Source organism: Monomorium pharaonis, chromosome 1 (assembly GCF_013373865.1).
Source record: "Monomorium pharaonis isolate MP-MQ-018 chromosome 1, ASM1337386v2, whole genome shotgun sequence".
Lineage (NCBI taxonomy): Eukaryota > Metazoa > Arthropoda > Insecta > Hymenoptera > Formicidae > Monomorium > Monomorium pharaonis.
Genome location: NC_050467.1, coordinates 25,118,385 through 25,146,232, shown reverse-complemented (window position 1 = coordinate 25,146,232; position 27,848 = coordinate 25,118,385). Strand labels below are relative to the sequence as shown.

The window sequence follows — 27,848 nt, the reverse complement described above, 5'->3', positions numbered from 1 at the left end:
GTTTCGCCTAAGTTTCGTAATTTATGTGTGTATCACTCCAACGGGCAATTCTGGAGTGAATTCGTAAAGAATTCGATTGCAGGATATTTTTTTTATGTGAAAACCTTTAAAAAAAAAAGAATTTTTGTTTGTGTGTATTCGAGGAGTTTGTTAGTCGAGAGGCGCGTGTATATCATCGAGACGATAACTTTCTCCTCCTATCAACAAATTGAACGGGGTCGCGATTTAATGTCGTATTATCGCGGCGTATCATCACCGCATTAGGACCTGACAAATTAATCGGTCAAACGAGAATAGGTTAATAGAATGCCCATGACGGTGCTGCTGCCCGCAGCGGGCATCCGCGCCTCTTTCCCGCGTGGCGCACACGTTGTTATTATTATTCATAAACCGGTCTATTCTCACCCTAATCGAAATCAGGACGCGCCATTAAATTCCGGGGGCCGCGCCCTTTAATCGTCGCCCGACAGCGTTACGGGCGCGATTTGTCATCCACAAAATTGAGTCGCATCTGCGGAGAGGTGCGCGCGTCCGGGATGCTGCGCTTCCGACTCACACGCGCATATCACAAACACACACACATACACACAGAGAGAGAGAGAGAGAGAGAGAGAGAGAGAGAGAGAGAGAGAGAGAGAGAGAGAGAGAGAGAGAGAGAGAGAGAGAGAAGAGAGAGAGAGAGAATGTATGTAGGGTATCGTGTGTGAAAGCTCGCGCGCACGCTGAAATCGAAACGTTACCTACAGGGTTGCATACGGGGGATTCGCGACTCTAATACCAGCGCGGGGATCCTCGAGGGCGATATAATGCTCGCCGTCGTGTACATACGGGCCACGGACCATTAATATATGGCTGCTGGGGCCATTGTTGCGAATTAGGTGCCATTGAACGACGCATTGTCGGTGACGCCGGGGGGTCCGATGTTGGAGGATGCAACGTGTACTGCCAACCGCGTTTTGATAGACCCCGGTAAGTGGACGATCTCCGCCTCCCTTCCCTACGCCCCCCCCCCCCCCGGTTTTCCCAAACGCGCACGAGTCCCTTTATGTCCCTCCGTGATACACTTCTCCGCCGTTACGAATATAAAGCTTGGAATGACTGAGAGATTAATGAGGTGAAAAATTCTTGAAGCATCTGCTCGTTAAGATTTATACCTCAGTAAACGTCTTTTTAACTTTTCTCGCGTTAAAATTTTATAGGAAATACAGAATCTAATCACGACAAATAACATGTAGCAATATATAGTAACGTACAATGAAACTTAACGTAACGTATTATAAAATATATTACATTATATTGTATTTTATTGTTATTATGTAATTATGTATTTAATATAAACTTTAAAAAGAATCTTTATGTTTATATTATATATTCAATAAAATATATTTTATAATTTATATATACACAGAAAAATGTAATATAGTCAATAACATATGTGATTGCGGGCTTCCAACTACATAAAATACTCAATACAATAATATTTGCTATTAATGCAAGTACAATGTTGATACTGCAATAGCATACATTATTGTATTGAGTATATATGTAATTGGCAACCCGCAATAATATATCTTATTAAATATATTAATTTTTTTCAGTGTATGTATATTTTTATATTTTTTTTAATCATATTTATATATATGCACACTAAAAATATTTTACTATGTTTGACGTAAGACATAAAATACATTAATAAAAAGCATTATTGGTTTTTTTCTATAGAAACATTCATTGTGTAAATTCTTTCGAAGTTTCAGTAATTATCGAACGAGAGAACAAGCAGAAGATCATCCCTATAAAGTTAGTCCCCCCTCTCCCACTAGCGTATAAACCTGATGTTTTTTACTTGTTAGAAAACTTTATCTTAAAATAATAAATCGTACTGACATCTTTGGCGTAAATATACAATTATCATGTACCACCTTCATTTTCTTCGAAACAAAATACGTGTACAGCTTCAGTAGCAAAACTAGGAAACTGTATCGAGACACTGTATCAGATGAGATATTCGAGAACATATGATATAGTCGAATAATCGGCAGAGCACAAGAAGCAAACGTGCGTCAATTCGAATTCAATGATGTATTCACAGTACTGAAGAAAATAGTTAAAATAGAAAATAATAATAAAAATTTAATTTTACTCACCAATCAGATGTCACATAATATCCTTCCCCAGAGTCAATGCGTCTTGGGATAATTGCTATGGATTCTGCAAGTAAAAAGGAAAAAACAAAATATAAGCAATAATTTTCCTTCTCAAAATCTTATTTAGAGACCAAAATCAGTAGAGCACAAGAAGCAAACGTGCATCAATTTGTATTCAATGATGTATTCACAGTACTGAAGAAAATAGTTAAAATAAAAAATAGTCATAAAAATTTAATTTTACTCACCAATAGGACGTCACACGATATCCTTCCCCAGGGTCAATGCATCTTGGTATAATTGCTATGGATTCTGCAAGAAAGGAAAAACAAAATATAAGCGACAATTTTCCTTCTCAGAATCTTACTTAGAGACCAAAATCAGTAGAGTACAAGAAGTAAATGTGCGTCAATTCGAATTCAATAATGTATTCACAGTACTGAAGAAAATAGTTAAAATAGAAAATAGTAATAAAAATTTAATTTTACTCACCAATAGGACGTCACACGATATCCTTCCCCAGGGTCAATGCATCTTGGGATAATTGCTATGGATTCTGCAAATAAGAAGGGAAAAACAAAATATAAGCGACAATTTTCCTTCTCAGAATCTTATTTAGAAACTAAAATCAGTAGAACACAAGAAGCAAACGTGCATCAATTTGTATTCAATGATGTATTCACAGTACTAAAGAAAATAGTTAAAATAGAAAATAGTAATAAAAATTTAATTTCACTCACCAATCGGACGTTACACAATATCCTTCCCCAGGATCAATGCGTTTTTGGATAATTGTTATAGATTCTGCAAGTAAGAAAGGAAAAACAAAATATTAGCAACGATTTTTCATCTCAGAATGTTATTTAGAGACCAAAATAAACAAAATATAAAAGTTACAAGAAAAAAGGAGAGGTTGCCGTTATAATATATATTTATCGTTATATTAATTTCTTGCTTACTAGGAAAACATGCAAAGAGAAATGTCAATTCATGAAATAACGTATAACTTGCTCTTTGAGAGAAGATGAATTGTTTCGTTTTCTCGCCAATGCAATCTGCTAATATCTCATTTTGCTGCTTTCCTCGTATCGCACATTAATGACGATCGCCCGATACTTTATTCGACACTCCCAGCGGGATTGCGCGGATAACATCTCACTCACGAATGGCGAGTAAGACGCAACAAAACGCTCGGCTAAATTCAGCTTGTCGCGACGCAACAGGTACCAACGTGATACACGAAGAAGCATAATCATCTACGAGCATTTTACGAACGCGATTACGATATCCATCACATGTTAGCACGATCCGTTATTTATACTCGTCACTTTTGCGTTTACACGTTTAAAAAACGCAGAAGTTACGATGCACCCAAGAGCGCTAACGGAAACGGAGCAAACAGAAGAAGCGAGAGAACAAATATGGCGGTGGAAGGAGAACGATCCCGACGTGTTGCATTACGAGAGACGAGAGTCGTTTGAACGAGTGAATCCACACGTAGATTCAACGTCGAGATGACCTAGGGACGACCCTTCGTACTCAACGTGAACGCACGACGCGATTACGAGAGCGTTTCGACGATCGCGATAATATACGTATCCTCTTCGGGCGAGATTTGTGCGTGCAATAACTTGACTCGAGTAGTACACAAGTACAAGATACTGGCACTGCGCGAACGATCGCTTCGTGTCGAATTTCTCGCAAATATGCGAGCATGCTGACAAAGTCCTGATGCGTGAGCACGGTCGAAAAATTCGCACTCGAAGAAGCACGCGAAGAACACGAAACATCCGACCAGGGGCTGTAATCTCTTATGTATTTTTCGTGACCAGCGTTTGTTGCGCCACCGCTGTAAGCGAACCCGCCGAACCGAACTAAAATGCAATATGGCCGTCTAAAATCAACATGGCCGTAGTAATGAGTTCCGTTCAACGAGTAAAGTGGAGCAAAGTGAAGTGAAGCAAAGCTTACGAGCAAGCGAGCGTCAACCGAGCATCATTCTCGTTATCTGGGTATGTGAACATAAGATATATTGAGTTTCTTACACAGCTATACCCATCGTAAACATTTATATTTCATAAAAAGGAATTCATTTTAGTCAAATGTGAGTAGCTTATTTCTTCTTGATGAAAAAAAGGCGTTAAATACCGAAGCTCATAAATGTAACATCGAAAGGAGAGTTATTCTTAGTTATTTAATTTGTGGTGTATAAAGAGACTGTTTTTTTTTTTTAGACACCAATAGCTGTTCCAGCTTTCGACTCTACACCAGCCTTCGACACCAGAAAAGTTATAGAATAAAGATGCTGTGGCTGCATTTGGAAACATCACCTGAGTGCTCTCGGATATCATTCTATGATAGAATGATACCCAAGAGCACTCGGGTGACGTTTCTGAACGCAGCCTGTCGGAAGAGTTAAATGAGGGAGCTACAATTACAACCAAGAAAAAGAAATCTATGATCACATTACTTAGCCTGTTGCAAGTTGCAAAGAAGCAGCTGATTCCACGTGGATGTAAGAAAGAGCCTACAATTAGTTGAAATACGAGATATAACGCATTTGAATAAGATATATTGAATATATTACTGTTGTGACAATGATTTAAGTTATTTGGCAACTTATTTATAATAAGTATTATGTACGAATTCTATGAGAAAAATCTATAAATCATACATTGTTGCTATAAATTCTGAAGCATTTTAATTGGATATGTTTAATTTTAGTTAAGTAAAACTGAATAAAAAGTAATACATTAACGCGCACGTATACGTTGAATTGTATACAAATATTTTTACAGCGAATATTTTTATATGCATTGAATGGACACGCGACTTAAGTTTTTACGCTAGTGAATACTTTTCTCCAAATATTTTTCTATGTAATGTTTTATATGCAAATTATAACATTTTATGTTTGTACTAAATATGTAATAAAACATGTGAAATAAATAAGTTCAAAAATTTTATTAAATATTATTAATTTGGACGTGTACATGTGTGCATGTGTGTACGTGTGGGTCAATGGAAGGGAAGGGGAGTGAGGTGAAAGGGGAAAGAGCGGCCATATTGCATTTTAGTTCGGTTCGGCTGGTTCGCTTGCAGCGGCGGCGCTACAACCGCTGTTCACGAAAAAAGCATGGGAGATTACAGCCCCTGCATCCGACTCGACCGGAACAAAAGCGCGGCAAGGAGAAGAATGGTCGATCGTGACGTCACACGTCGGTAATTCGAGCGGCGCCCTGCGAAGATAGCGGTACGGTGGCGCTTTCGCTATTAGTATCAACGATTGGTCACCTGATGGCGTGCACAAAGCGATTAACGATCACCCTGCTAATGTGCGCTGATGGCGCTGATGGCATTGATTGACACAGCCGTTTAGCATAATCAGAATGAAACTTATAAAAATTAATATAAAATATAAAAACTAATTTATTTTTATTATAATTTAATCTTTATTTTTTGAGAAACTGTTTGTAGGTTTCGAAGATCCTACCATATTCCATATCAAAATTTCATATTAAAGTTAAACTATTACTTCAGAATACATATAATGTATTATAAATAGTGATATTTTGTTCTTAATAAAGATTAATATTATTAATGTATAATTGATTTATACACTTTAATTTGTTCTATTTTGTTCTTACTTTGTATAATTTAACAAAAGTAAAGTTTTTTTGGTTTAATGTTATGATGAAAGTAATAAAAAATATGCGAGTATTTAAGAAAATCAAAAAATAAATTGAATAAATTAATAACAAAAATTATATTTAACACATCTAATATTTAAATAAATTTTTATAAATACTTTATATATATATATATATAAATTAATGGACATGCATATTATAATAATGTGCGTGTCCATTAATTTTATATCAAATATTATTTGAACATTATTGCGTTTTATAATACAGAATCATGAATTTATTTTGATTTTATCACGAACATAGCACTAGCTAAACTAGTAGAATTGAAATTTCTAAGTAATCTTAATTGAATCGTTATCATATTTCTTATCTAAAGCTGCAAATATACAGGATGTTATATATACCTGATATCATGATATGTCCCGCAATCGCAAGCATCTTTAAGCAATTCAGAATTGATTCTATTATAATTTGACTTTTTGTGACAATCATATTTTTAATCTTGTAATCGTGAAAGTCAAGTGTAAATGAGCCGCAAGATATTGGCAATCTTATCAATCTTTTTCGCGATAATCTTTTTTAGGCATCAAAAGTGCAGTGTGCGTTGAAGAATTTATTAGATTCATGTGCGTATCGTTTTTCATAACAATGAAGATCAAGGTTTTACACAATGATTGATATATTTTTTATGACTTTCGGTTTTAAAAATCCATCACATTTTTCGAAAATTAATTGAAATTGTAGTAGAAAAAAATCTATTAAAATTAACAGAAACTCGAAAATTTTTAACATAAATTATTAATTTTGATGTCAAAACTACGCCTGATCGAGGAACTATTTCTGATTCCTAAATCTACTAACAATTTTTTAACAGTCACGTAATATTGATGTCAGCTAACAAGAGTCAGCATCAGTCAGTTCGTATCGCAAGTTTTAGTTTGCGCTCACTACCTTCTAATTCTTCTTCCCTGGGGCCTGCTAGGGCCCTTCCGCCGAGGCATAAATACACTGCTTGTTCTTAAGCGTGCAACTCGTGCCATAGGTGCAGAAAGTGCAACAGACACATCTGAACTGGCACATCTATATTCGCACATGTACATTTGCTGCGCGCGTTCTGTCGCTCTGACATTGAAATCGTATCGCTGACAGCATGCGGCCTATCAAACGATTAAGAGGCTCATTCTACTGATGAAAGATCAGAGTACGAGTTTGACATCAAATGTGCGAGGCGGCTCGAAACGGTGAGTTCACAGTGAGTTGGTTCGTCGACGGTTATCTTCGGCTCGAGTGAATAATAAAGTAACAGTCCCACGAAATGCGTGACGAATGTGCAAGAATTGTGCGAATCCTTCCTTATTTGAACTTGTTTGAAATATTACATTCTTAGCATAGCGTGTAGATGATGATCGCGTTATCGCACGGCGCCATTTTAGAATCGTTTGCAATCGTTTGTAATCGTTTGAAGTTTGTAAGAAATATTACTTCGAGATTATCGATATACCGCGAGTCGAGAGAATTCGAATGAGCGCATCCCATACAGCACACAATTTTCAAAAAGCTTTCTGAAAGATATCTTTTGTCAGATATCTTTCAAAAAGCTTTCTGAAAGATGTTCTGTAAGGGATGGCGTTGATAATAATTTTCATAAGAATACTGAATGTAACATTTGCGTTAATGTACCATGATCATGTAATATATCTGATAGTATAAAATATATTTTATGTAACATATATTACCACGTGATATTATTGTTGACATGATTTATTATCACGTCTGATGTTATTAGTTTGCAGCAATGGCGCTATTTTAGCATGAGAAAATGCCAAAGTAAGGAGATTATCGGATTTACTGGATCAGTACCTGCCTATACTCATACATATAAATCATGAACATTAATTACACGCAACTGCCTGTAAAGGCGCATTATTTCTTTTTTATGGCAGGTAAGTAATTATCTATAAAATATATAGTACTTTAAATTTCTCTCTTTCTTTAAAGATTTGTTTTAATGAGCTAATAGCAATTATTATTTTTATTTTACAGCTATGGGTCCCATTTTGCCGTTTCTACCAGTTTACGGCAAGCAACTCGGTGTTTCACCATTAGTTATGGGTAGCATCACCGCAATTTTGCCTATCTTGTTTCTAATCGCGAAACCAACATTTGGCTTTGTCGTGGATTATTTTCGTCCCTGGAGAAAATTAATATTTATGACGTTACTTGCCGTAACAAGTAGCTGCTATATTTTTATGTACTTTTTACCGGCTTTGCCCGGCCCGTTGCTTCCAGATCATCCATTTCAAAATGTTACCTGTGCATCTTTACCACCCTGCGATGTAGACTATGTAATTTTTTATTTACTTACAATTGTGCATTTTTTAAATAATAAAATTTCTAACAGTTTGGAAACTAACTTTCATGAGAATTTGAAAATTGATTTTTATACATTTAGCAAACAATATATTTTTGAAGTTATTTATTTTTTAAGCGTGCCTTAGCAATGGCATCGTGTAACGGTACAAAAGACACTACATGTCATTGGGTATGCAAGGATGCGAATTTTTCTACAAGATTATCTTTCGATGGAATTAAAAAGAAAGCTGTTATTTCGCCGGATACCACATGCTTATTAAACATCAATGAGACGTCATTGTGTCAAACAAATATAACGAAGACTAATTGCAATGTTACTTGTGATAATTTCGAAGATAATTATTGTCTATATACGTCTATTACCTTCTGGGGATTCGTGCTCTTGATGTCTCTTGGTAACATCGGTTTCAATGTTTCCAATTGCATAAGCGACGCAATTTGCTTTGATGTATTGGGTAAGTGTAAAAATTTAAAAATCAAAGATAAAGTTTGAAATGAAAGAGAAATATTTTCCTTGACAAAAATGTTTTTGCTTACATTCTTAGGTGAAGGTGGACAAATGGGGTACGGTAGACAACGAGTATGGGGTACAATCGGTTTCGGCGTAGCAGCATTGTTAGCTGGGGGCACAGTAGACTTATGGTCCCAAGGGGAAATTTACAAAACTTACACACCGGCGTTTTTCCTTGTGCTCGCATTTACTTCTATCGATTTAATTTGTTGCAGGAAGTTGGATGTGATTATAGATTAAGAAAAAAAAAATGAAAAGAAACAGTAGTATATAATTTTTTTTTCTTAGAATTTGCATCTTATATCATATTTTCATTACAGTTGCCGCTTATGTCAGGATCATCAAACATATTGAAAGACACATGCAGTCTTTTGAAATTAAAACCTATCATTATATTTTTATGTTTTGCTACTCTTGCGGGTATCTTTGATAGCTTTATAATTTACTTTTTATTTTGGTAAATCTTTATTTTCATTACAATATATTTTTATTCATTGTAATTATAAAATTCAGTAGAACTTCAAAATTTAGTTAAGTCGAATTATATTTAATGCAATTTATTCTACTAGGTATTTGGAAGATCTTGCTATGGCAACTGGTCATATGGGAAAAATTAAATTAATAGAAGGTTTAATTGTAGCTGCGGAAACTTTCGGTGGCGAAATAATATTCTTCTCTGTATCTGGTAAATTATTTTTCTATCATAGTTTGTGACATATATATTTTCATATTTAATATTGAATCTTTTTTTCTTCAAGGCAAAATATTGAAGAAATTTGGATACGGTTATACCTTCACATTTTGCTTCGTATGCTATGCACTGCGACTGGGATTAATATCTCTTGCTCCAACACCATGGTGGGTACTTCTGGTGGAATTCTTCATGCAGGGACCAACATATGCACTTTGCTACACAACAATAGTGGCTTACGCGAGTGCAGTATCACCACCTGGTACATCAGCTACTGTGCAAGGAATTGTAGCAGGAATGGATGATGGCTTGGGTAAGCCTTCCTTATCAAGGATTACTCAGACAACACAAAACATTTATCACAAATATTTATAAAAATATAAATATTATAAATATTTATTGCTACAAAAAAGATGTATGTAGTAATTTTTTTTAAATTTTTATAAAGATTTTAAAATTTTACAAAAATTATTACTATAAAATATAAAATATATTTTTAAATTGTATTGAAAAATTTATCTCATTATATATAAATATTTATAAATATATGTATGTATATTACTTATTTTATATATAATCTTTTGATACTTATAATTTGTCATACATAAGAATATGTAAAAAATATTTATGTATACATATTTAAACTATTTAAAACTTTCTTATAAATATTTTGTACTGTCTGAGTATATTTTATAATATTACAAGAAAAGTACATATGTATAGGTAATATAAATATATATTACCTATTTAATCAATCAAAGTTTATTATTGCTGAAATATTCATAATATCATTAGGTTTTGCAGTCGGTAGTTTAATTGGAGGTATTTTATACAAGAAAGTTGGTGGTGCAACGACTTTAAAAATATTCTCAGGACTTGCAGCATTTTCTGCGCTTATGTATTTTATTCTTCATATTTTGTACTTAAAGGATAAAACACCAGGTAAGAGAGAGTAACTGTGCCGGAATATGACAAACTTTTTCAGAACTTTATGTTAAGAAATAAAATTTCTTTTTATATTGTAGATACACGAAAAAATGTCGAATGGAAGACACCTGACGATGCACAAAGACACTGTGATGTAGCAGAATGATACGCATTGTATATTTTTTTTATTTTAAATAATCAAAAATAATATTTTTATTTTATATATATTATATAATTTTATACACATACAGACACACACACACACACACAATATCTTTTGAAGATATGTAATATGTAATAATAATATAAGTACAATATATATTTTTAAAAAAGTAAAGTTATGTTATAAATAATAAAATAGAACAAAAATTTTTTATTATGTAATTTTACTTAATTTTTTATTCAAGAAACAAATATTAACTAAAGATTTATCAGTAAATTATTATTATCTTATTATGTTTTATACAAATTTAAAAAAATGGTTTAGCAAAAAGAGCAGCTTTATAACTGTTGTGAAATTCTTTAATACGGATTTAAATGCATAAATCAACCATATAAAAGAATTTTACAAATAAATGGTTGCAAAGCTGCTTTTTCTGCTAAACGCAGTCAATATTATATTTTTCATTTATTAATTTTTGTATATATATGTATATTTACATATTTATATATTTACATATTTATATATTAAAAAATTTGAAGTTATATTGATTTTTAAACAAGATAAACTAATTTGGAATTATTGGTCAAGAATTTATAATGTAATTTGACATATAATATATAATTCAATTCAATTGTAAATAATTAAAATTTATATTAATTTACTTTTAAATAAAATAAAAAATTGAAATTTATCTGTTTATTATAAATACTAATCATTTATTATATAATATAGATTATACAATACAATACAGATGCAATATATCATTACTTACTAATTCAAGTTTTTATTTATTTTTATGTGATTACATATATTACTTTAATGTTAAATTTACAAATTTGCAATACTTATTTAAGAAAATTTAAATAGCGGTTATTTATATAATATGAAAATATTTTTCTATGATTGGCTTTCTTTCTTATATAATTTAAATATGAGCGCGTTGCTACTATCAACAACATGGCGACATCACACGTGATTTCGGACATTCGGATCAGACACCGACATCAAAAGGAACCAACACAGAATGACGGCAGTGATGCTACTAGTTATAGTTATACTCTGTGATTGTGATCTCACTCACTTTAATACATTTCGATAGCTGGAAACAACTGGAAAGATGACAGAAACTTGGCGTCTGGATATTTTGCCGAACGACGTGTTGCTAACAATCTTCGATTATTGTAATGAATACGATTTGTTGCGACTCAGCGAAGTATGCAAGCGATTTTACGAGATCATACGCTCAGATACTGCCTGGGCCAAGAAGAGTAAGAAATTTCTCGTCACGAATCAAATGTCAGAAAGATTTCGTAAAAGGTATGTTGGATTGTGTTAACCCTATACTCGAACTTAAATTTTTAGAATTTGAAGCGAGGTCTACAATACGTGGAGTAAGCATGCAGTAAGGCGTAAGAGTAGGTTTAAGCAGGCGTAAGAACGTCACTTCTAGTGCAAGGTCTACAATGTCAGCAGGAGTAATGGAATAAGGAGTAATGCAGGGTCTACAATGGCAGCAAGAGTAATGCGGGGTCTACAATGGCAGCAGGAGTAATAGAGTAGGAGTAAGAAATAAGAAATATGAAATGAGATTTGCCCATTTCGTTTACTCCCGGTTTTTAATTGGTCAATTGTTACTCTTACTCCTTACTCCATTACTCCTGCTGCCATTGTAGACCCTGCATAAGAGTAACAATTGACCAGTTAAAAAACAGGAGTAAAAGAAGGGCAAATCTCATTTCATATTTCTTACTTTTTACTCCTACTCCATTACTCCTGCTGACATTGTAGACCTTGCATAAATTTATTTTATTTCCTACTCTTACACTGTTACGCTCAGCCAATCAGAGCAGTTTGTTTCCTATTCTTGATACTGCTAATTGGCCATATTTCTTATGCTTACTTTATCGTTCTAGACAAGATTGTTGTTAGCATTTTACAGCAAAATCGTTACTCCTACTCTTACGCCTTACTCCATACTTACTCCATGTATTGTAGACCTTGCTTCATGTTTAAATCCAGACTTAAACAAACCAAATTCAATTATGTAAAGGTAACATTTCTTTATTGTATTGTGATAAGATAATGAAATAGTCTTATTTATTTGCTGTATATACGTAATGCGTATATATATGTGTATATTATGAAATACTTCATATTTTCAGTTTAAACAGAAAAAAATTTGCTGTCCTCTTCTGATAAAAAATTTAGATATATTTAATTTATATATTTTTTGTATTTTTATTTATATGAAAGAATAAAGTATATGCAGGAATAAATTAAAATTTGAAAAATATATATTATTTTTAGGTGTTTCATGATATTGCATCCACGTGCAACATGGTTCGTATCTTACAACTGGCATTATGGAATATACAAGAGACGAACGATAATCACACAAAAAAAAAGGCTGATGCCATACTTGAAACTGACAAATAACGTGGTCTGGTGGGGAGGAGGTAATAAACTTATTGGCTTTGAGCGCGACGACGGAGTAATGCTAGATTACAACTTCGACTGGTGCTATAACCCAGAAAGTTATATAGGAGGTGACATCTGCAAATTCGTTCTTTGGAAAAACTTCGTCATATGCGGCTATACGTATATATATAAATATATATATATATTTGGCTAATCATATTTCTATTTTCATCACTTTTTATTTCCATCATACACTTCTTTGCAAAAATTGTTCACAGAAATGGTACTATAAACTACTTTTTGGTGAAAGGCGGCAAAAGGAAATGTCGTATCATAAAGAAGCTCCTAAACAATCATTCTTGTGTCAATGCCATAGATGCCACATCAGAAAACATTATTGCGGGTTTGGAATGTGGCGAAATAAAGGTAAAGTTCAAAGAATGTTATTTGATGCAAGCAGTATATGATAAACACACACATTACCATTTAAGATACAGAGACATCCAAATATGGATATGCCTGAAAAAAAGATTTACAATGAAAGTGAGATTTGTATAAGTCTAACGGATAAAGTACGATCGCTCTCAATTGATCCCATGGGAGTAAAATTTGCCGTCGGCTCATCTGGAATTACTGACATTCCACCACTACACATAATTGATATTGAATGGTATGTGTAATATTGCAATTAATTAATCCATTGGTCCAAGATCTACAATTGGATACGATTTTAATGCGTATCGAATAATTTGTATAAAGCTAATGGAGAGATTTCAGTTACACATCAGTCGACACAATGCAGCACGAGTGGAAACACGGCGCTGGAATATTAGATATGGTATGGGACGATCCCAACACTTTGCTCACTTGTGGCTACGATACATACATCCGAAAATGGGACTTAAGGTAACATCCCGATTATTTGATCAGTTTTTAACTTTATATTACATTATTAATTATGACTTTAGAACTGGAAGATGCGTTTGTTCGTGGGCAGATCCAACCGACGCAACATTATATTGTATCTCATCTGATCATCAGTATAGCATGATAACAGGAACGCAGTATAATTGTTTAGCTGTTTTGTGGGATCAAAGAAAGAATGATTTCGTTCAGGTTTTTATCATAAACTTTAAACTGATATATATATGCTTTATAGATTTAAAGTTTTATATGATAAAGTTTTTTGCTATTTCTAGTTATATTATGTGAATACGAAGCCATCATCTCAACGCAGTCCGATATATTCTGTACAATTTGATAGCACACGTCTGTATTGCGCTACAGATAAACACATGATCGAAATGGACTTCTCAGTTGGTGCATATCAAAAATTTGATTACAAATCGATGTATATTCCATCACGTGGATTGCTGAGTAGCTGTATATAGATTTGAATGAAATATTCCATGCTGGAAGTTAAATTACAATTTGTGATGAAAGGGAGAGAGAGAGAGAGAGAGAAATAAAGAAAATATGAAGAATAAAACCAAATCCTGATAGCATAAAAGCTCCGATTACTGTGCCCCTGGTTTTATTTTTGTGGTAATTATTCAGTTTAGGCACTGGTATTAAATATCGATGTAGTTATGCTTATTCGACGCGGTTTTATATCAAACAAACGCATCTGGTAGAAAAAAGCGTCGCTTTGCCCCGGGAAGCGTGATATTAATCGTTAAAGTTGAATATTTATGAAACGTACATTTATGAAAGGTTATGAAACCTGTCATACCCACTGAAATAAATATAACCGGATTCGAACGAGTGCGGCGGTAGAATTCTTTTGTTAAAAACAGAGAGGAACTTGAGAGCGTTCGGCGCGTCGTTTTAAGGGCCTAAACACAATGCTAACGGGCGATAGGAACAGAAATATTAATGAAAGAGAGAAAGGATCTCTCTTTCTCTCTTTATTTCCTATTCCTATTGCCTGTTGCCTGGCATTGTGTGATGGTCTTAAGGTGTTTTCATTCATCAGCGCCTCTATGTGCACCAAATGTGCACATTGAACTATGTAGTCGAATATCTATGAATCCCGTAGGTAACGTGTGCATGACTTTTTGGGTCTCGTCTATGCTATGTCCACGATTATTTGATAAATTTTACAATATTTTAAATCTGTTATATGCAAATGTGCAATACCACATACCTATATATGATATAAATTCAAATAATTAACTTGATAAAAATTCACTCACCGTTTGCTGTCGCTGTTCCTGCTGCTGATGCTGCTGCTACTGTTACATTCCTTTTCCGGAAAACCGAGTCACTCCATGAATGCCACTTTCTGCTGATATCATCCTGCTATTCTCGAACCGCACATTAATAACGATCGCCCGATACTTTATTCGGCACTCCCGATATTACCGATAATATATCACACACGAGTAAAACGTAAACCGCGAGCGAGAATTTCACTTGGCGCGACCGTTACATTTGTAAAAAATACGTGAAAAGGACGGCTCGTCTGTTAGCGCGACGGCATTCTCAAAACCACTCAACACCGTACCTGCGCACAAATGAATACGCGAACACGCACGGAGTCAACAGAACGTCCGATGCGTCCGACCGGCGCTGGAGCGCGAAGCAACATGGCGGCGGCAGCGGCGTACGTGACTCGGCGCTACTCGGCGCAGGCGCTGCGAGTCAACCGCCTAGCAACGCCGAGTGGCGCCGACTAGCGCCGAGTACCGCCGAGTCTGCCTGCCAGCAGTCACGTACGCCACTCCAGCGCCGGTCGGACGTTCTGTCGACTCCGTGCGTGTCTCGCGTGTTCAGAATTGAATTGTGCGATGTTGTGCAGGTACGGTGTTGTGTTACGATACGCGAGCCATATGTAAAGCGCAGCATCGTGCGTTTGCCTTCGATTTCGAGTGAAGTGTTCGCGTGCGCATTCAAACAAAGTGTGAAGAGGATACGTTCGGTGAATATCGCGAGTGCCAATTAAGTGAAGTGCTAGTCGTCGTGCGAGCATACGAAATTCTCGTAACGAATTTGTCTCCGTTCGTTATATCTCGGCGCGTAATTTTCATTCAAACGGTTTTCCTCGGCCTGCGTTTCCACGAAGTTACGTGGCGTCACGCCACTTTCGTGCCATATGTTGATTTTCACCACCAATCAGACGAGCCGTCCTTTTCACGTATTTTTTCAAATGTAACGGTCGCGCCAAGTGAAATTCTCGCGCGCGGTTTACGTTTTACGCGTGTGTGTGATATATTATCCGTAATATCGGAGTGCCGAATAAAGTATCGGGCGATCGTTATCAATGTGCGGTTCGAGAATAGCAGGATGATGTCAGCAGAAAACGGCATCCATGGAGCAACTCGGTATTCCGGAAAAGGAATGTAGCAGCAGCAGCAGCAGAAGCAGCGACAGCAATCGGTGAGTGAATTTTTATCAAATCAATTATTTGAATTAGTATTACGTATATGTGGTATTACACATTTATAGAATACGATTATGCACATTTGCATAAAACTGATTTAAAATATGAATACATATAATTGTAAAATTTACGAGTATAGCATAAAACAGAATCAAATCAACGTGGATATAGCATAGAAAAGTTATGCACATTACCTACGGGATTTATAGATATTTGACTACATAGTTCAATGTGCACATTTTGTGCACATAGAGGTACTGATGGATGAAAACACCTTAAAACGACACGCCGAACGCTCTCAGGTTCTTCTCTGTTTTTAACAAAGGAATTCTACCGCCGCACTCGTTCGAATCCGATTATATTTATTTCAGTGGGTATGACAGGTTTCATAACCTTTCGTAAATATACGTTTCATAAATATTCGTCAACTTTAACGATTAATATCTCGCTTCCTGGGGCAAAGCGACGCTTTTTTCTGCCAGATTCGTTTGTTTGATGCAAAACCGCGTCGAATAAGCACAGCTACATCGATATTTGAATACCAGTGCCTAAACTGAATAATTACCGCAAAAATAAAACCAGGGACATAGTAATCGGGGCTTTTACCCTATCGTACAAATTGGTGCGTTTTATAAAAACAGTAATATTACCTTATTATAAGTTGTAATGATACGAATTACAATTGTGATGTATATAATTATATGCCAATACCTTATAGCTGTAATTTATATATGAACATGTGTTCATATGACATTGTTTTCCACACTTGTGTTAACATAATTAAAATTAAGAATTATCCTTTATAATAAAAAGTCAATTGATTGAAACAACATTGCAGCAATTTATTATTGCGATGTATACATAAAAGCGAAGACAATATAGTTTTCCCCATGTATATAAAACACGTAATGATATATAAAATATTAAAAAAAAATTTTTGAACGACAGCAGCGAGTTTATTGGATTAACGAACATTGTGCTTCGTTTAATTTTGGATTACTAAAACTTAATATAACAAAAATTCGAAATGTTATGAAATAAATATATTAATCAATGGCGTGCTGTACACAAATATTGCAAATGTTAATCATTTTAGATGAAAGAAAGAAAAGGCATTTAAATATAATAGTATTTGAATACATTTTTACTTCTACATCTCTTTAGCGTATTTAAATCTCGATCTTTAAGAGATACATGTTATATCCCAAAACCAACATTAAGTATCTCATTAAGTAAGCAGGTTCTTTTATAACGGAGTTATTTATATTCTTTTGTTCACATTATATTCATCAAAGCATTGTTCGAATCATGTAATTGAGAATACCACCGTGTTTGAAGTAAGTCAAGTCAACTTCTGTATCAAATCGTGTAATTACTTCAAATTTCTTGCCGTTGTCTGTGTTTACAGTGATCCTTTCTCCAGGTTGGCAATTCGTGGGAATCACGATATCGAATTGTTCGTAACCCGTTAATCCTAAGGACTCAGCATTTTCTCCAGGAAGATACTGTAATGGAATAATGCCCATACCCACAAGGTTGGACCTGCAAATAAATAAAAGAATCTTTATTACTTCAAGTATATACAATGCCAAGAAGGAACTTGGTTTACACTAGAAACCTTAACCTTGCATCCATCCACACCTTATCTTATACTGGTACCACCATTCACTCTCACACCACTTAACCAAGTCCATAAATATATATAGATGTATATTACAGAGGTATAAACAAGATTTCTTTTAAAATAAAAATCTTAGTATTTTTCATTTAAAATCATTTACTTTAAACAATTAATTCTTAATAAGTCTTTTTTAAAAGAAATATACCTTAAAATTTAATAAAAACATACTTGAATTTTTAAATAAATGATAACTTGAAGAACACTTGCCTGTGTATTCTTTCATACGATTCTGCTATGATGGCTCGAATACCAAGTAGATACGGTCCTTTGGCAGCCCAATCTCTGGAAGATCCAGATCCATATTCCTTGCCGACCAGAGCGATCAAAGGCGTTCCGTCTTTCGTATATTTTTCGGCCGCATCAAATACGTCCATCTGAATAACATTTAACTATTTGTTACCAATACATTTGCTACAAAAAATATATATTTTAAAACTGTTCCTTATAAATAATGTGTAGGCAGTTTTCAATATATTTAAATACAAGTAACTCAGATTTACTGTGATAACATTAATGAGAAATTCTTGAGATGATTTCAAGACAAAAATTCTAATTCCAAAATATCGAGATTACAATAACTTGTAAAGAGTTTAAAAATAAAAAATCTAACTACATACATATATACTTTGTGTGTGTGTGTGTGTATTTGACATCGTGATTATTTTCTATATTGATTTTTAATGCACTTGTGCAATATGCTACACCGGTGTGTGCAAATTTTGGAGTTAGATTTTTCATTTCTAAATCTTTTAAAAACTATTGTAACCTTGACATTTTTATATTCGTGTCGAAGTGATCTCAGAAATATGCCATTAACGAATAAATTTGCGACACTCTGTATATAAAAGAATATGCAAAATGTATACGTATGACCCATCATGAAGATCAAAGCTGATTAATATTAAACGAATTTTTAACTAGCGGCAGGGAAATTAATTCACAAAGCAAAAAGTAAACGTATACCTCTTCGTTAGTTGGAATGTAAATTGTTCGTGGCCCCGCTTTACCAATAAATTTATTCACGAGACGAATGTTCGCAAATGTACCCCGTGCCATCACAGCATCATTTCCTCTGCGTGAGCCATAAGAATTGAAATCTTTCGGTGTCAAACTGGAAATAAAGATTATCAAGAATTCAGCTAATGCGTTGTTTTCATAACTTTTATTAATGTTAAACTCACCCTCGATTAGCTAGATATCTCGCTGCTGGTGAATTACGCGCAATACTGCCTGCTGGGCTTATATGATCGGTTGTAACGGAATCTCCAAGATTTACGAGCACTCGCGCTCTCGTAATTGATTTTATTGGAGGCAGCTCCTGCAAATTTTTTTACTTTTCAGAAAGATATTTTACAATAGAAGAGCATAATGGTTCTTTAATACACAATATAAATATGAGCGCTAAAAAATAATTCGAGACTTTTTTCAGTCCGATTACTATTATTTAACATAATTTACGTGATTTTGTATAAGTACAGAATACTTGAATAATATTCTAAATAGGCGACGACGTATAATTTTCAAAAAGTAAAAGCAAATATTAAAAATTTTAAAAATTAAATTTTGTTTATTAAAAAATTGTTTAATCAGATTAAAGTTTGATATAGAATAGTAGGATAGTGGAATAAGAAATAATACATCTATTAACCTTTTGCAAGTTATCAAAATAGGGTGGATTTTTTATGTATGTGGAATTAATATCCCACGGATATAGCTTGCCATCAGGTGCTACCAAGCTTGCCCAACTGGTGCTACCATGCTTGATCTTACTATAAACTTCCTTGAACATGGCTGGAATAACATATTTCTGCTCGACAGCTTGAATTTCCGCTCTAGTTGGCCAGATATCTTGTAAAAATATTGGAGTGCCATCGGCTTTGTGACCTTGAAAATAATAGAACCCTCATAAGTTATGCTCTTATATCTCAATACTCAACAAAACGACTCTACAAAAGGACTCTACTTCTTACCCAGTGGCTGCTTTTCAAAGTCAAAGTCCACAGTACCAGCAATGGCATAGGCTATTACTAGAAGCGGGGATGCTAAGTAATTCGCTCGGGTGTTTGGATGGACTCTGCCTTCAAAGTTTCTATTTCCTGACAGAACTCCACAGCAAACGAGTTCATTCTACAAGCAAAACACAATGTATTTAACGATAAGTGTTGCTTTATATGCAACATTATTGTTTAATGTCTTTAAATGCAATTTTATTTACTTCATATCGATGTCATTTATTGAATTATTTTTTTTGGCAAAAATCAATAGAACAGGTAGAATTTAAATACGAAATCGATCAAGTACTTTACCTTTTCAATAGCCTCGACTATAGCATCAGGAAGCGGTCCGCTGTTTCCAATACAAGTCATACATCCGTAACCCACGATGTCGAATCCTAACTTCGTCAGATATGGTATCACTCCGCTTTCCTGAAGGTAATAAGTAACGACTCCCGAGCCAGGTGACAACGACGTTTTTATATACGGTTCAACGCTCAAGCCAGCTTCCACTGCCTTTTTAGCAAGAAGACCTGTGTATTAAAGTAGAAAATTTTACATCTTAATTTACAACATCCAATTTTCATAAAACTGTACTTTATATTTTTTTCACGATTAAATAGTAGTGCTGCTAATAAAATATCCCATTAAAAATTCCATTAAAAATACAAAAAAATAAAACTTAGTTATTTTTTCTTTTCACTCTTATGCAACAATGTTTTATTTCTTATCATTCTAATCTAAATTTTAAATTATAAAATAAGATTTTTTCTGATAGACAAAATGCTTAAGCCAATAATAGCTATCTCAATAATGACTACTTTAAAACATTAATTTCATTTTCAATTCCATTTGGAGTTAAATCCACTTTTAAAATTTAAGAATTCGTGTAATAATGCGTTAATAAATGTCGATAATTTTAGGTCTTCAAAATAGCATTAACAAATCGATGCTATGTCATATCCTCCGGCAAATTCTTTGCGTCAATGTAATAAGTGATAAAATGGTAAACATTGTATCTGTAACCGTAATAATTTAAATATAAAAAAAGATTTTTCTTAAAAAAATTCATAATATACCTGCTCCAAGCATAACGCTAGGGTTGCTGGTATTTGTACAGCTAGTAATAGCCGCAATGACTACCGAGCCATGTTTCAATTCGTATTCCTTTTCCTCGTATTTAAATTTCCCTACAGATTCTACTTTTGCTGGGGTTAAACCATAGCCTTTGAAGCCTACCTGTAACAAAGAATCATCATTCTGTTATGCATTTATATTACTTTTTTTGTATTTGAATCTCTTAATATAGTATTTCTTTGACTATATCCTTTCTGAAAAGCCTAAAATTCGCAAATACGCTAAAAATGGTATGTTTCTTTTTAGGTGATTTATTATTCCAAACCAATTCGCATTATTTATTGTCTCATAAATTTGGCAGGTTTAATACCAAGATCGAATGATATGAATTCATTGTCCGATACATAATTTGCTGAAAAAGCAACACGAACTCGCAACGATCTTTAAGCAATCACGAGGTCTATGACCTCGTGTTCACCTCACGCATGCACAATCCAATAGTGACGATACAACAATGACAAGTATTTTTAGAAGAAAAAATAATAGGTTATACGTTATTAAATATTAAAGAAATGATAAATGCAGATTAATAAGATATTTTTAAATAAATGCAACAATAATATAAATATTTATTGTTATATTTATTTTAATTATAGCAATTATATCAAATAATAATTTGTTCGTGTTTTTATAAATATTACTAATTGTTTAATATTGTTTCTATTTTATAGAAGTACTTTAAAAGTATTTAACGTTAATTGCAATCAAAATGTGCTCAACACAAAATGCAAATACTTTTGTTAGCATGCTAATTATTAATTAACATAACAATACTCAAATAATCAATCAACCATTTGCTACAATATTATTATTATATAGAATCATCAGGTTCTTTAAAGGCTTTTAAAGAAAATTTTAATTTTCCGTAAACATGTCCCTTTTCAAACCCTGGACACTGTGCCTTGATGAGAAATCCGAGCTCTTTCTATATATCAGCATACGCGACAAACGATGGCTCATTTGCAATGAAATGTGTGAGCTTTGCAAAACGAATGTAGTAGGATGTTGTATCAGCAATTTCAGTACGAGCTCTGAATACGTCTTCCAGAACTTATACGAAGTGTGATCAAAGACTGTTGTCTTCTCCGACGAGGTGGACGGATCGATCAATCAATGGTACGTGCGTACGATTATTTTTTTCTTCATAAATCGTTTAAGTACTACAGACGCATTCTCCTATATTCTCCAACATTCTAAAGAATAAAAGAGACCATATTCAACAGTTCATCGATCTGTATCATAAATATCAAAAATTCCAAGTGATAAAGCAATCTGATACTTGCTAGTGTCCTTATGTATAGAGAATATAAGATTTTTCTGATACATAGTAATCGGAATATTTGAAATAAGATAAACATGTGTTTACTTAAATTTTGATTTTAAATAAAATCTCGTATCTTCTTTTTTCTATTACAGCTATTTTATATTATAGAAATCAACGATAATGCAGTTCCGTAGTCTAATAATGATTAAATATTCTCAAAAAATTTTCTCATAGACATTAAAAATACATTAAGACCAATCAAATTGATATGAAAGATCAAGGTTAAACAAATATAAAAAATGTCTATTATAAATAGTCTAATTAATATTATAACAATTTATATAACTACAAATGTGATTTTTGTTCTTCAATTTTTGATATTCTTTGAGTCTTTATATTTACAATATTATTTATAATATTATTCTTTTACTCTAATTTCGTTTTTATGTTCCATACTTGGTACTTATTAAATATTTTAATTTTACATCAAAATATCAAAATTGTAATTAATTTTCATAAAATTTCTTAAATGTAATATAATTAAAAATTTCCGTTGTTGAAAAGATAATTCTAAATTAATTTAAAAAATTGATACGTCTTTAATCTAAATTTTTTGAGTTTCCATCAATGTAGCTTCGAATATTCAGAATATATAAGTATCTCATTGATCTTCAATATTAATCTTAATCGAAGAAAAGTTGAATTTCACGCGGAAGAAAGAAGTTAGCTCTTTTTTGCTCTATGATTCACGTGGATCAGTTTCTTTGGCCTTGTATCTTAATTGTCATAGGCCAAGTAACGCGACGCCAATGTTTAACATTTCGAATAGAAATCGATCGGTACGTTCTTAAACAGGTATTGTTTCTGTCCGTTGAGCGATCATTCGCCGCGGTTTGCCTATCGGATTAAGACCGCGACTTTCTCGATGTGACCGCGAGTTAAATATAATATTCGCGTGATAAACATTTTTTTCATTTCGTATGCTTTTCTGCCGCAGAAAATGTGCTCAACGGTAATCCAGAATACAGTGTTGTAAAACATTTTTACTTTTAATTTCCTGAAAATTATTTAACTGAGTTGAAGTGTTAAAAATAAGTTATTAGTGATAAATTTAATAAGAGCTCAGATATAAAAAATCAGAAATAGAAGTAAAAATTTCTATGGCAAATTCCCAAAGGCTTCAAAAGAATCTGACTGCAATCAAAGGAATTAGCAGTTCAGCAATTTATTTATTATTAATGCAAGCTTAAAATAAGCTCAAGCATCGAATTCTTTGTTAATGCGATCCTCTTCATCTGATTTGCTGATAAAACTGTATTGTAAAAATATAATTTGTGGTTTGTAATTTTTCAAAGATAAATAGATATCGGTAATCACATTAGAGACATTAGCAACAAATAATTATTGTGAGTAATTGCACTCGTATAATTTTTGATTATTTTCATCGCATATAAGATAACAATTTTAGATATTTAAAGAAATATTTAATAAGTAAAATTTTCAATTTTCCTAAAATAATATGAAATAATAAAACTTTTTTTGATCCCATTTCAACATTTGAAATAAAGAATTGAACAGGATTCATAAATTCGGTCGATTTAGTATTGCATAAAGGATTATGTTGTTGGGTGCGATCGTATCCGGTAAGGTTGTAATGGAAACTTCACCGGGTGATGATTGCATCCAATATCAAATCCTTATACTTCTAACGTTTACACAGCCACGTGCACATTGTTCTCTTAAGTATTGCTGTTAGAGTCGAGTATGTGACTGGTACACAAGTGAGAATTCGTGACTAGATCATATACTCGTCTTTAATGGCAAAAGATATCGTCTAAATCATTTCATATCTTATTCATTTATCTTTGGTGATCTGACTATATGTTGAATTGAAATATCATAAAGCTAGATCAGCAAAGGAAAAATGTCCGAGATACAGCGACGTGGGACGTCGTCGACGATGACATATTAACAGTAATAGATATACTTTTTGCAGCAATTTAATCCTATTATCGCTAATATATATGAAACAGTATCAAGTATGCAGCGTTAACATATCACAGTGCCTCTTTTAAATTGATGCGTAAAATCGCTGGCGTCTTTTCTAAAAAAAATGAGCACTTTTGATTACATTAAATTTTCGTAATAAATATAAATAACTTTTAGTCACAGAGTCCAAAGGAACTTTTATTGTGATATGTTAATGTAAGGTCATATCACAGTAACAAGTTACCTAGTTCTCTGTCGATCATTGTCATTTCTGTTTATATGCTCGTTTTTCTAACAAAAGAGTGCTAAGCTTTTTTTTCAAAGAAAATGGGATCAAATTCGCTCTAGCCGACGAAATAGAGGTACAGGATGGGATGGATATAATCCAGTTTGGCTTACATTTTATAGTCACTGGGTAATATTCGTCCCTTGTATGTACTAAATAATCACCTTTCTCTAGAGCATTTGTATTAGCGTAGATTCATGTATTGTTATAAGCTCTATATAACGTATTGTTAATATAATTAGTATTATTAGGTGTTATATTATATAACAAAAAGAAAGTACACAATCAGATGAAATAAATTTGCTCGTAAGTGCAATGTATTTCATGTAGAAATATTTCACCAACCTTGTTAACAAGACAATTCCTGAAGTCTATTTGCATATCAGATACTGAAACTCTGTCGTGAGGTCTTTTAGGTCCGCTGACACTCGAAACTACAGTGCTCAAATCCAAAGTGATCACCTCAGAAAAGACTGGATCTTGGCTTGGATCGTCATAATTTCTTAGCATGTGTACGCTTTTAAGGTATTTTTCAATTTTGTCAATATGTTCCTCGGATCGACCTAGAATATATTTATTATATAGAAATATATTATACAAAATATTTTAGAAGTGTAATCCTATTTTTTTGTAAAAAATATTTATGAAAATAATTTTTGAGAGAAAATTTTACCCGTTTGCTTGAGATACGACAAACTTTGTTCATCTACTGCAAAAAAGCCCACAGTTGCGCCATATTCTGGACACATATTAGAAATAGTAGCACGATCCGCGATACTTAGCTGCGTTACCCCAGGTCCAAAGAACTCGACAAATTTTCCAACCACTCCGACTTGTCGAAGGTTCTACAAAAATGTTATAAATTTATAAGCTTATAATTAATACTTTTTAATATTATACAAAATATATTTTTATTGTAAAACTTTATCTATTAAAGATACAAGTAAAATTGTAGTTATAAAAATATATAATACATCAATATAAAAATTTTATTTTTTGAATAATTATTTTAGACAAAAAATCTTACTTTTGTAATAGTTAGAACAAGATCAGTAGAAGTGGCATACTGATTCAGTGCTCCTTCCAATTTATATCCCACAACTTTTGGTATTAACATGGAAATCGCTTGACCAAGCATAACAGCCTCTGCTTCAATACCACCAACTCCCCATCCAAGTACACCCAGACCATTGACCATGGTGGTATGAGAATCAGTACCAACTACGCTGTCAGGATACAGGAAATTGTCGGAGTCAAATACCACTCTTGCTAAATACTCCAAATTCACTTGATGCACAATACCGCTTCCAGGGGGTACAATTAACATATTTTTAAATGCCTTTGCACCCCATTTGAGGAACATAAAACGTTCCTTGTTTCTCTCAAATTCAAGCTCTTCATTCTTTTTTAAGGCATCATTGCTGAAATATATGGTAGTTGAATTTATAAATCATCTAGCAATAGGCATAATAAAAAAAGCAAAGAAAAGATTCTTGCTTTATCTCTTTTCTACATGTTATCAAAGTATATTACGTAAAACTTTTCTCACACACCCAATAGTGTCCAGTTTACATGATAACCTTTAACTTAATCACTATCAAAATTGAAACATGCTTAAAGCAATAAACCATACCTCCTTGTAAAATCAGCCTGTATTGAATGATCAATTACAAGATCTGATGGACAGATTGGATTAATCTTATCAGGATCACCACCGAGTCTCTTTACAGCATCTCTCATCGCTGCAAAATCCACGACTGCTGGTACTCCAGTAAAGTCCTGTTTATAATTTAATAAACAGCCATTAGATATACTTTCTGAGCTAATAAGACTAAAATCAATAAAATATAGAATTTAAAAGGATTTTTTACCTGTAGTATAACTCTCGCTGGCTTAAAGGCCACTTCAACTCCATCTTGAAGAGACTGATTATTTTCCCAATCCAAAATTTTTTCAACATCAGTTTTTGTTACTTGAAAATTGTCACAATTACGTACAGCGCTTTCTAGAAGAACTCGAATAGAAAACGGTAGTCTGTCTGTAAACATTAAATGTATATATATTTACAAATATTTACAAATCTACTACACAAGAACAAATGATAAAAAAATTTACCATATTTTGTGCCAAAACTGCCAATATCATAATATTGGCAATCTTTTAATCCAATTTTAATGGTTTTTAACAGGCTCTTATAAGGATTTACTCCTAAAAAAAGACAATAATAATTATATATAGTTTATCATTATAAAAATTATTTTAAAATGTGTACAATACAAGGCAAATTATATCTATACATTTTTATTACAATATCATTAAAATTTAAAAAAGAAAATTTTATATAAAAAAGCAAAATAAAATTTTTTCTGTTTTTGTATTTTTGAAATGCGAAATGTATGGAAATGTCAAATAAATATATTTTTTATGTATCACACTTGTGTCATTAATTAAAATATTCTTATAATTAAGTTCATCTCGATGAATATTTAAAAAGTACGCTGCTCTTTGTGTTTAAATAAACATAAAATATGTAAAATAAGTTTTTAAAAATAAGATTTTTTTAACTGTAAACGTTTTATTCGTCACATGTTGCAATTTCATGCTTACTTAGAACATTCATGAGTTTAAATTCTTTAAGTTTGGATACTATCAAGGAATATGCGAATTAATATTTTTTTACAGAAATATATCGGTTTTATTTAACGAAATCACGATAACAAATCCGTTGTCTTCGATTGTTTACGTTTTAATTTTTAACGAAATAACAGTTATAACAGACACACATCTCGCTACTCACCAGCCATGATTGTCACTGAACAAGTCACGTCGGCCTCGTTGCACGATACGTATATAGCGACTCATGCACCGAGTGTACTAGAAACACCGATGTTCGCGGTACGCGAATTACTCGACAATTCGTCGTCGACGCGATTGCGCAAACGCGGAGCGGTCCTGTGGTTCCGGTTATAAATCGTCTCTGTTTCTCATAAAGTGCGAAAATAGAGAAACGAAAAGAACGAAGCACTATGAAAAGCGCGGTGCTTCGTTAGGTTGCGTAACGTGACACCTCCCCCAGGTTAATTCGGTGCATAATTCGCTCACACAATACGAATTACAACGAAGAGGAAGGACAAAGTTCAATTACTTTAGTAATGAAATTCATTAAGCGACGCTCGGTACATGGATACATGGGGGTACATGATCACCGATCACATGGTATATACGTACATGTATG

General features: G+C 33.2%; 5 protein-coding genes across 13 annotated transcripts in view; 2 read left to right on the top strand and 3 right to left on the bottom strand.

Moving 5' to 3' along the window:
* LOC105831760 (exosome complex component CSL4) overlaps positions 1-3,124 on the bottom strand; it is a 197,024-nt gene extending 193,900 nt beyond the window's left edge. For 6 of the 7 annotated variants that reach the window (XM_036283682.1, XM_036283670.1, XM_036283674.1 and 3 more), the window contains exons 1-5: positions 3,107-3,124; positions 2,888-2,951; positions 2,640-2,703; positions 2,396-2,459; positions 2,148-2,211 (exon numbers count right to left, since the gene is read on the bottom strand). The gene's annotated coding sequence lies outside the window, so the exon portion shown is untranslated. The remainder of the gene's footprint in view (positions 1-2,147; positions 2,212-2,395; positions 2,460-2,639; positions 2,704-2,887; positions 2,952-3,106) is intronic. The other variant, XM_036283694.1, reaches the window with a different exon arrangement.
* A 1,551-nt stretch (positions 3,125-4,675) lies between these two features.
* On the bottom strand, positions 4,676-6,312 carry LOC118644670. Its single transcript, XM_036283711.1, has 2 exons — positions 6,202-6,312; positions 4,676-5,441 (listed from the first exon to the last, which is right to left on the bottom strand). Exons 1-2 carry the CDS (start codon positions 6,287-6,289, stop codon positions 5,221-5,223), a joined length of 309 nt encoding a protein of 102 aa, XP_036139604.1. The 5' UTR covers positions 6,290-6,312; the 3' UTR covers positions 4,676-5,220.
* Positions 6,313-6,338: 26 nt separating this feature from the next.
* On the top strand, positions 6,339-10,570 carry LOC105835371 (major facilitator superfamily domain-containing protein 6). Its single transcript, XM_028192013.2, has 11 exons — positions 6,339-6,423; positions 6,840-7,038; positions 7,584-7,740; positions 7,841-8,142; positions 8,286-8,625; positions 8,716-8,906; positions 9,002-9,138; positions 9,251-9,366; positions 9,440-9,685; positions 10,168-10,314; positions 10,398-10,570. Exons 3-11 carry the CDS (start codon positions 7,683-7,685, stop codon positions 10,463-10,465), a joined length of 1,605 nt encoding a protein of 534 aa, XP_028047814.1. The 5' UTR covers positions 6,339-6,423; positions 6,840-7,038; positions 7,584-7,682; the 3' UTR covers positions 10,466-10,570.
* Positions 10,571-11,395: 825 nt separating this feature from the next.
* On the top strand, positions 11,396-14,385 carry LOC105835373 (F-box/WD repeat-containing protein 4). 2 transcript variants are annotated; one of them, XM_012678584.3, is made up of 7 exons: positions 11,396-11,779; positions 12,770-13,060; positions 13,159-13,306; positions 13,372-13,550; positions 13,658-13,786; positions 13,849-13,996; positions 14,080-14,385. In XM_012678584.3, exons 1-7 carry the CDS (start codon positions 11,580-11,582, stop codon positions 14,269-14,271), a joined length of 1,287 nt encoding a protein of 428 aa, XP_012534038.1. In that variant the 5' UTR covers positions 11,396-11,579; the 3' UTR covers positions 14,272-14,385. The 2 variants fall into 2 exon arrangements, with proteins under 2 accessions (XP_012534038.1, XP_036139459.1); XM_036283566.1 differs by lacking the exon at positions 11,396-11,779 and adding an exon at positions 12,328-12,512.
* Positions 14,386-17,083: 2,698 nt separating this feature from the next.
* Positions 17,084-27,516, bottom strand: LOC105835362 (cytoplasmic aconitate hydratase). 2 transcript variants are annotated; one of them, XM_012678560.3, is made up of 15 exons: positions 27,411-27,516; positions 26,729-26,821; positions 26,485-26,651; positions 26,247-26,392; positions 25,641-26,034; positions 25,287-25,458; positions 24,959-25,176; positions 21,017-21,176; positions 20,250-20,470; positions 19,914-20,070; positions 19,592-19,827; positions 19,125-19,261; positions 18,907-19,054; positions 18,151-18,317; positions 17,084-17,804 (listed from the first exon to the last, which is right to left on the bottom strand). In XM_012678560.3, exons 1-15 carry the CDS (start codon positions 27,415-27,417, stop codon positions 17,552-17,554), a joined length of 2,676 nt encoding a protein of 891 aa, XP_012534014.1. In that variant the 5' UTR covers positions 27,418-27,516; the 3' UTR covers positions 17,084-17,551. The 2 variants fall into 2 exon arrangements, with proteins under 2 accessions (XP_012534014.1, XP_012534013.1); XM_012678559.3 differs by lacking the exon at positions 27,411-27,516 and adding an exon at positions 27,221-27,387.
* Positions 27,517-27,848: the final 332 nt, after the last annotated feature.

What these genes read in the sequence shown, in the direction of transcription:
- LOC118644670 (XM_036283711.1), bottom strand. Translation starts at nt 6,289, where the DNA reads ATGATTGTCACAAAAAGTCAAATTATAATAGAATCAATTCTGAATTGC. An exon ending in GGGACATATCATGATATCAG is followed by an intron (nt 5,442 to 6,201) that starts GTATATATAACA and finishes GCACGCCATCAG; the next exon opens with GTGACCAATCGTTGATACTA.
- LOC105835371 (XM_028192013.2), top strand. Translation starts at nt 7,683, where the DNA reads ATGAACATTAATTACACGCAACTGCCTGTAAAGGCGCATTATTTCTTT. An exon ending in TTATTTCTTTTTTATGGCAG is followed by an intron (nt 7,741 to 7,840) that starts GTAAGTAATTAT and finishes TTTATTTTACAG; the next exon opens with CTATGGGTCCCATTTTGCCG. An exon ending in AATTTGCTTTGATGTATTGG is followed by an intron (nt 8,626 to 8,715) that starts GTAAGTGTAAAA and finishes TTACATTCTTAG; the next exon opens with GTGAAGGTGGACAAATGGGG.
- LOC105835373 (XM_012678584.3), top strand. Translation starts at nt 11,580, where the DNA reads ATGACAGAAACTTGGCGTCTGGATATTTTGCCGAACGACGTGTTGCTA. An exon ending in ATCCGAAAATGGGACTTAAG is followed by an intron (nt 13,787 to 13,848) that starts GTAACATCCCGA and finishes TTATGACTTTAG; the next exon opens with AACTGGAAGATGCGTTTGTT. An exon ending in GAAAGAATGATTTCGTTCAG is followed by an intron (nt 13,997 to 14,079) that starts GTTTTTATCATA and finishes TGCTATTTCTAG; the next exon opens with TTATATTATGTGAATACGAA.
- LOC105835362 (XM_012678559.3), bottom strand. An exon ending in CAGGCTGATTTTACAAGGAG is followed by an intron (nt 26,035 to 26,246) that starts GTATGGTTTATT and finishes CATATATTTCAG; the next exon opens with CAATGATGCCTTAAAAAAGA. An exon ending in GTCGTATCTCAAGCAAACGG is followed by an intron (nt 25,177 to 25,286) that starts GTAAAATTTTCT and finishes AATATATTCTAG; the next exon opens with GTCGATCCGAGGAACATATT.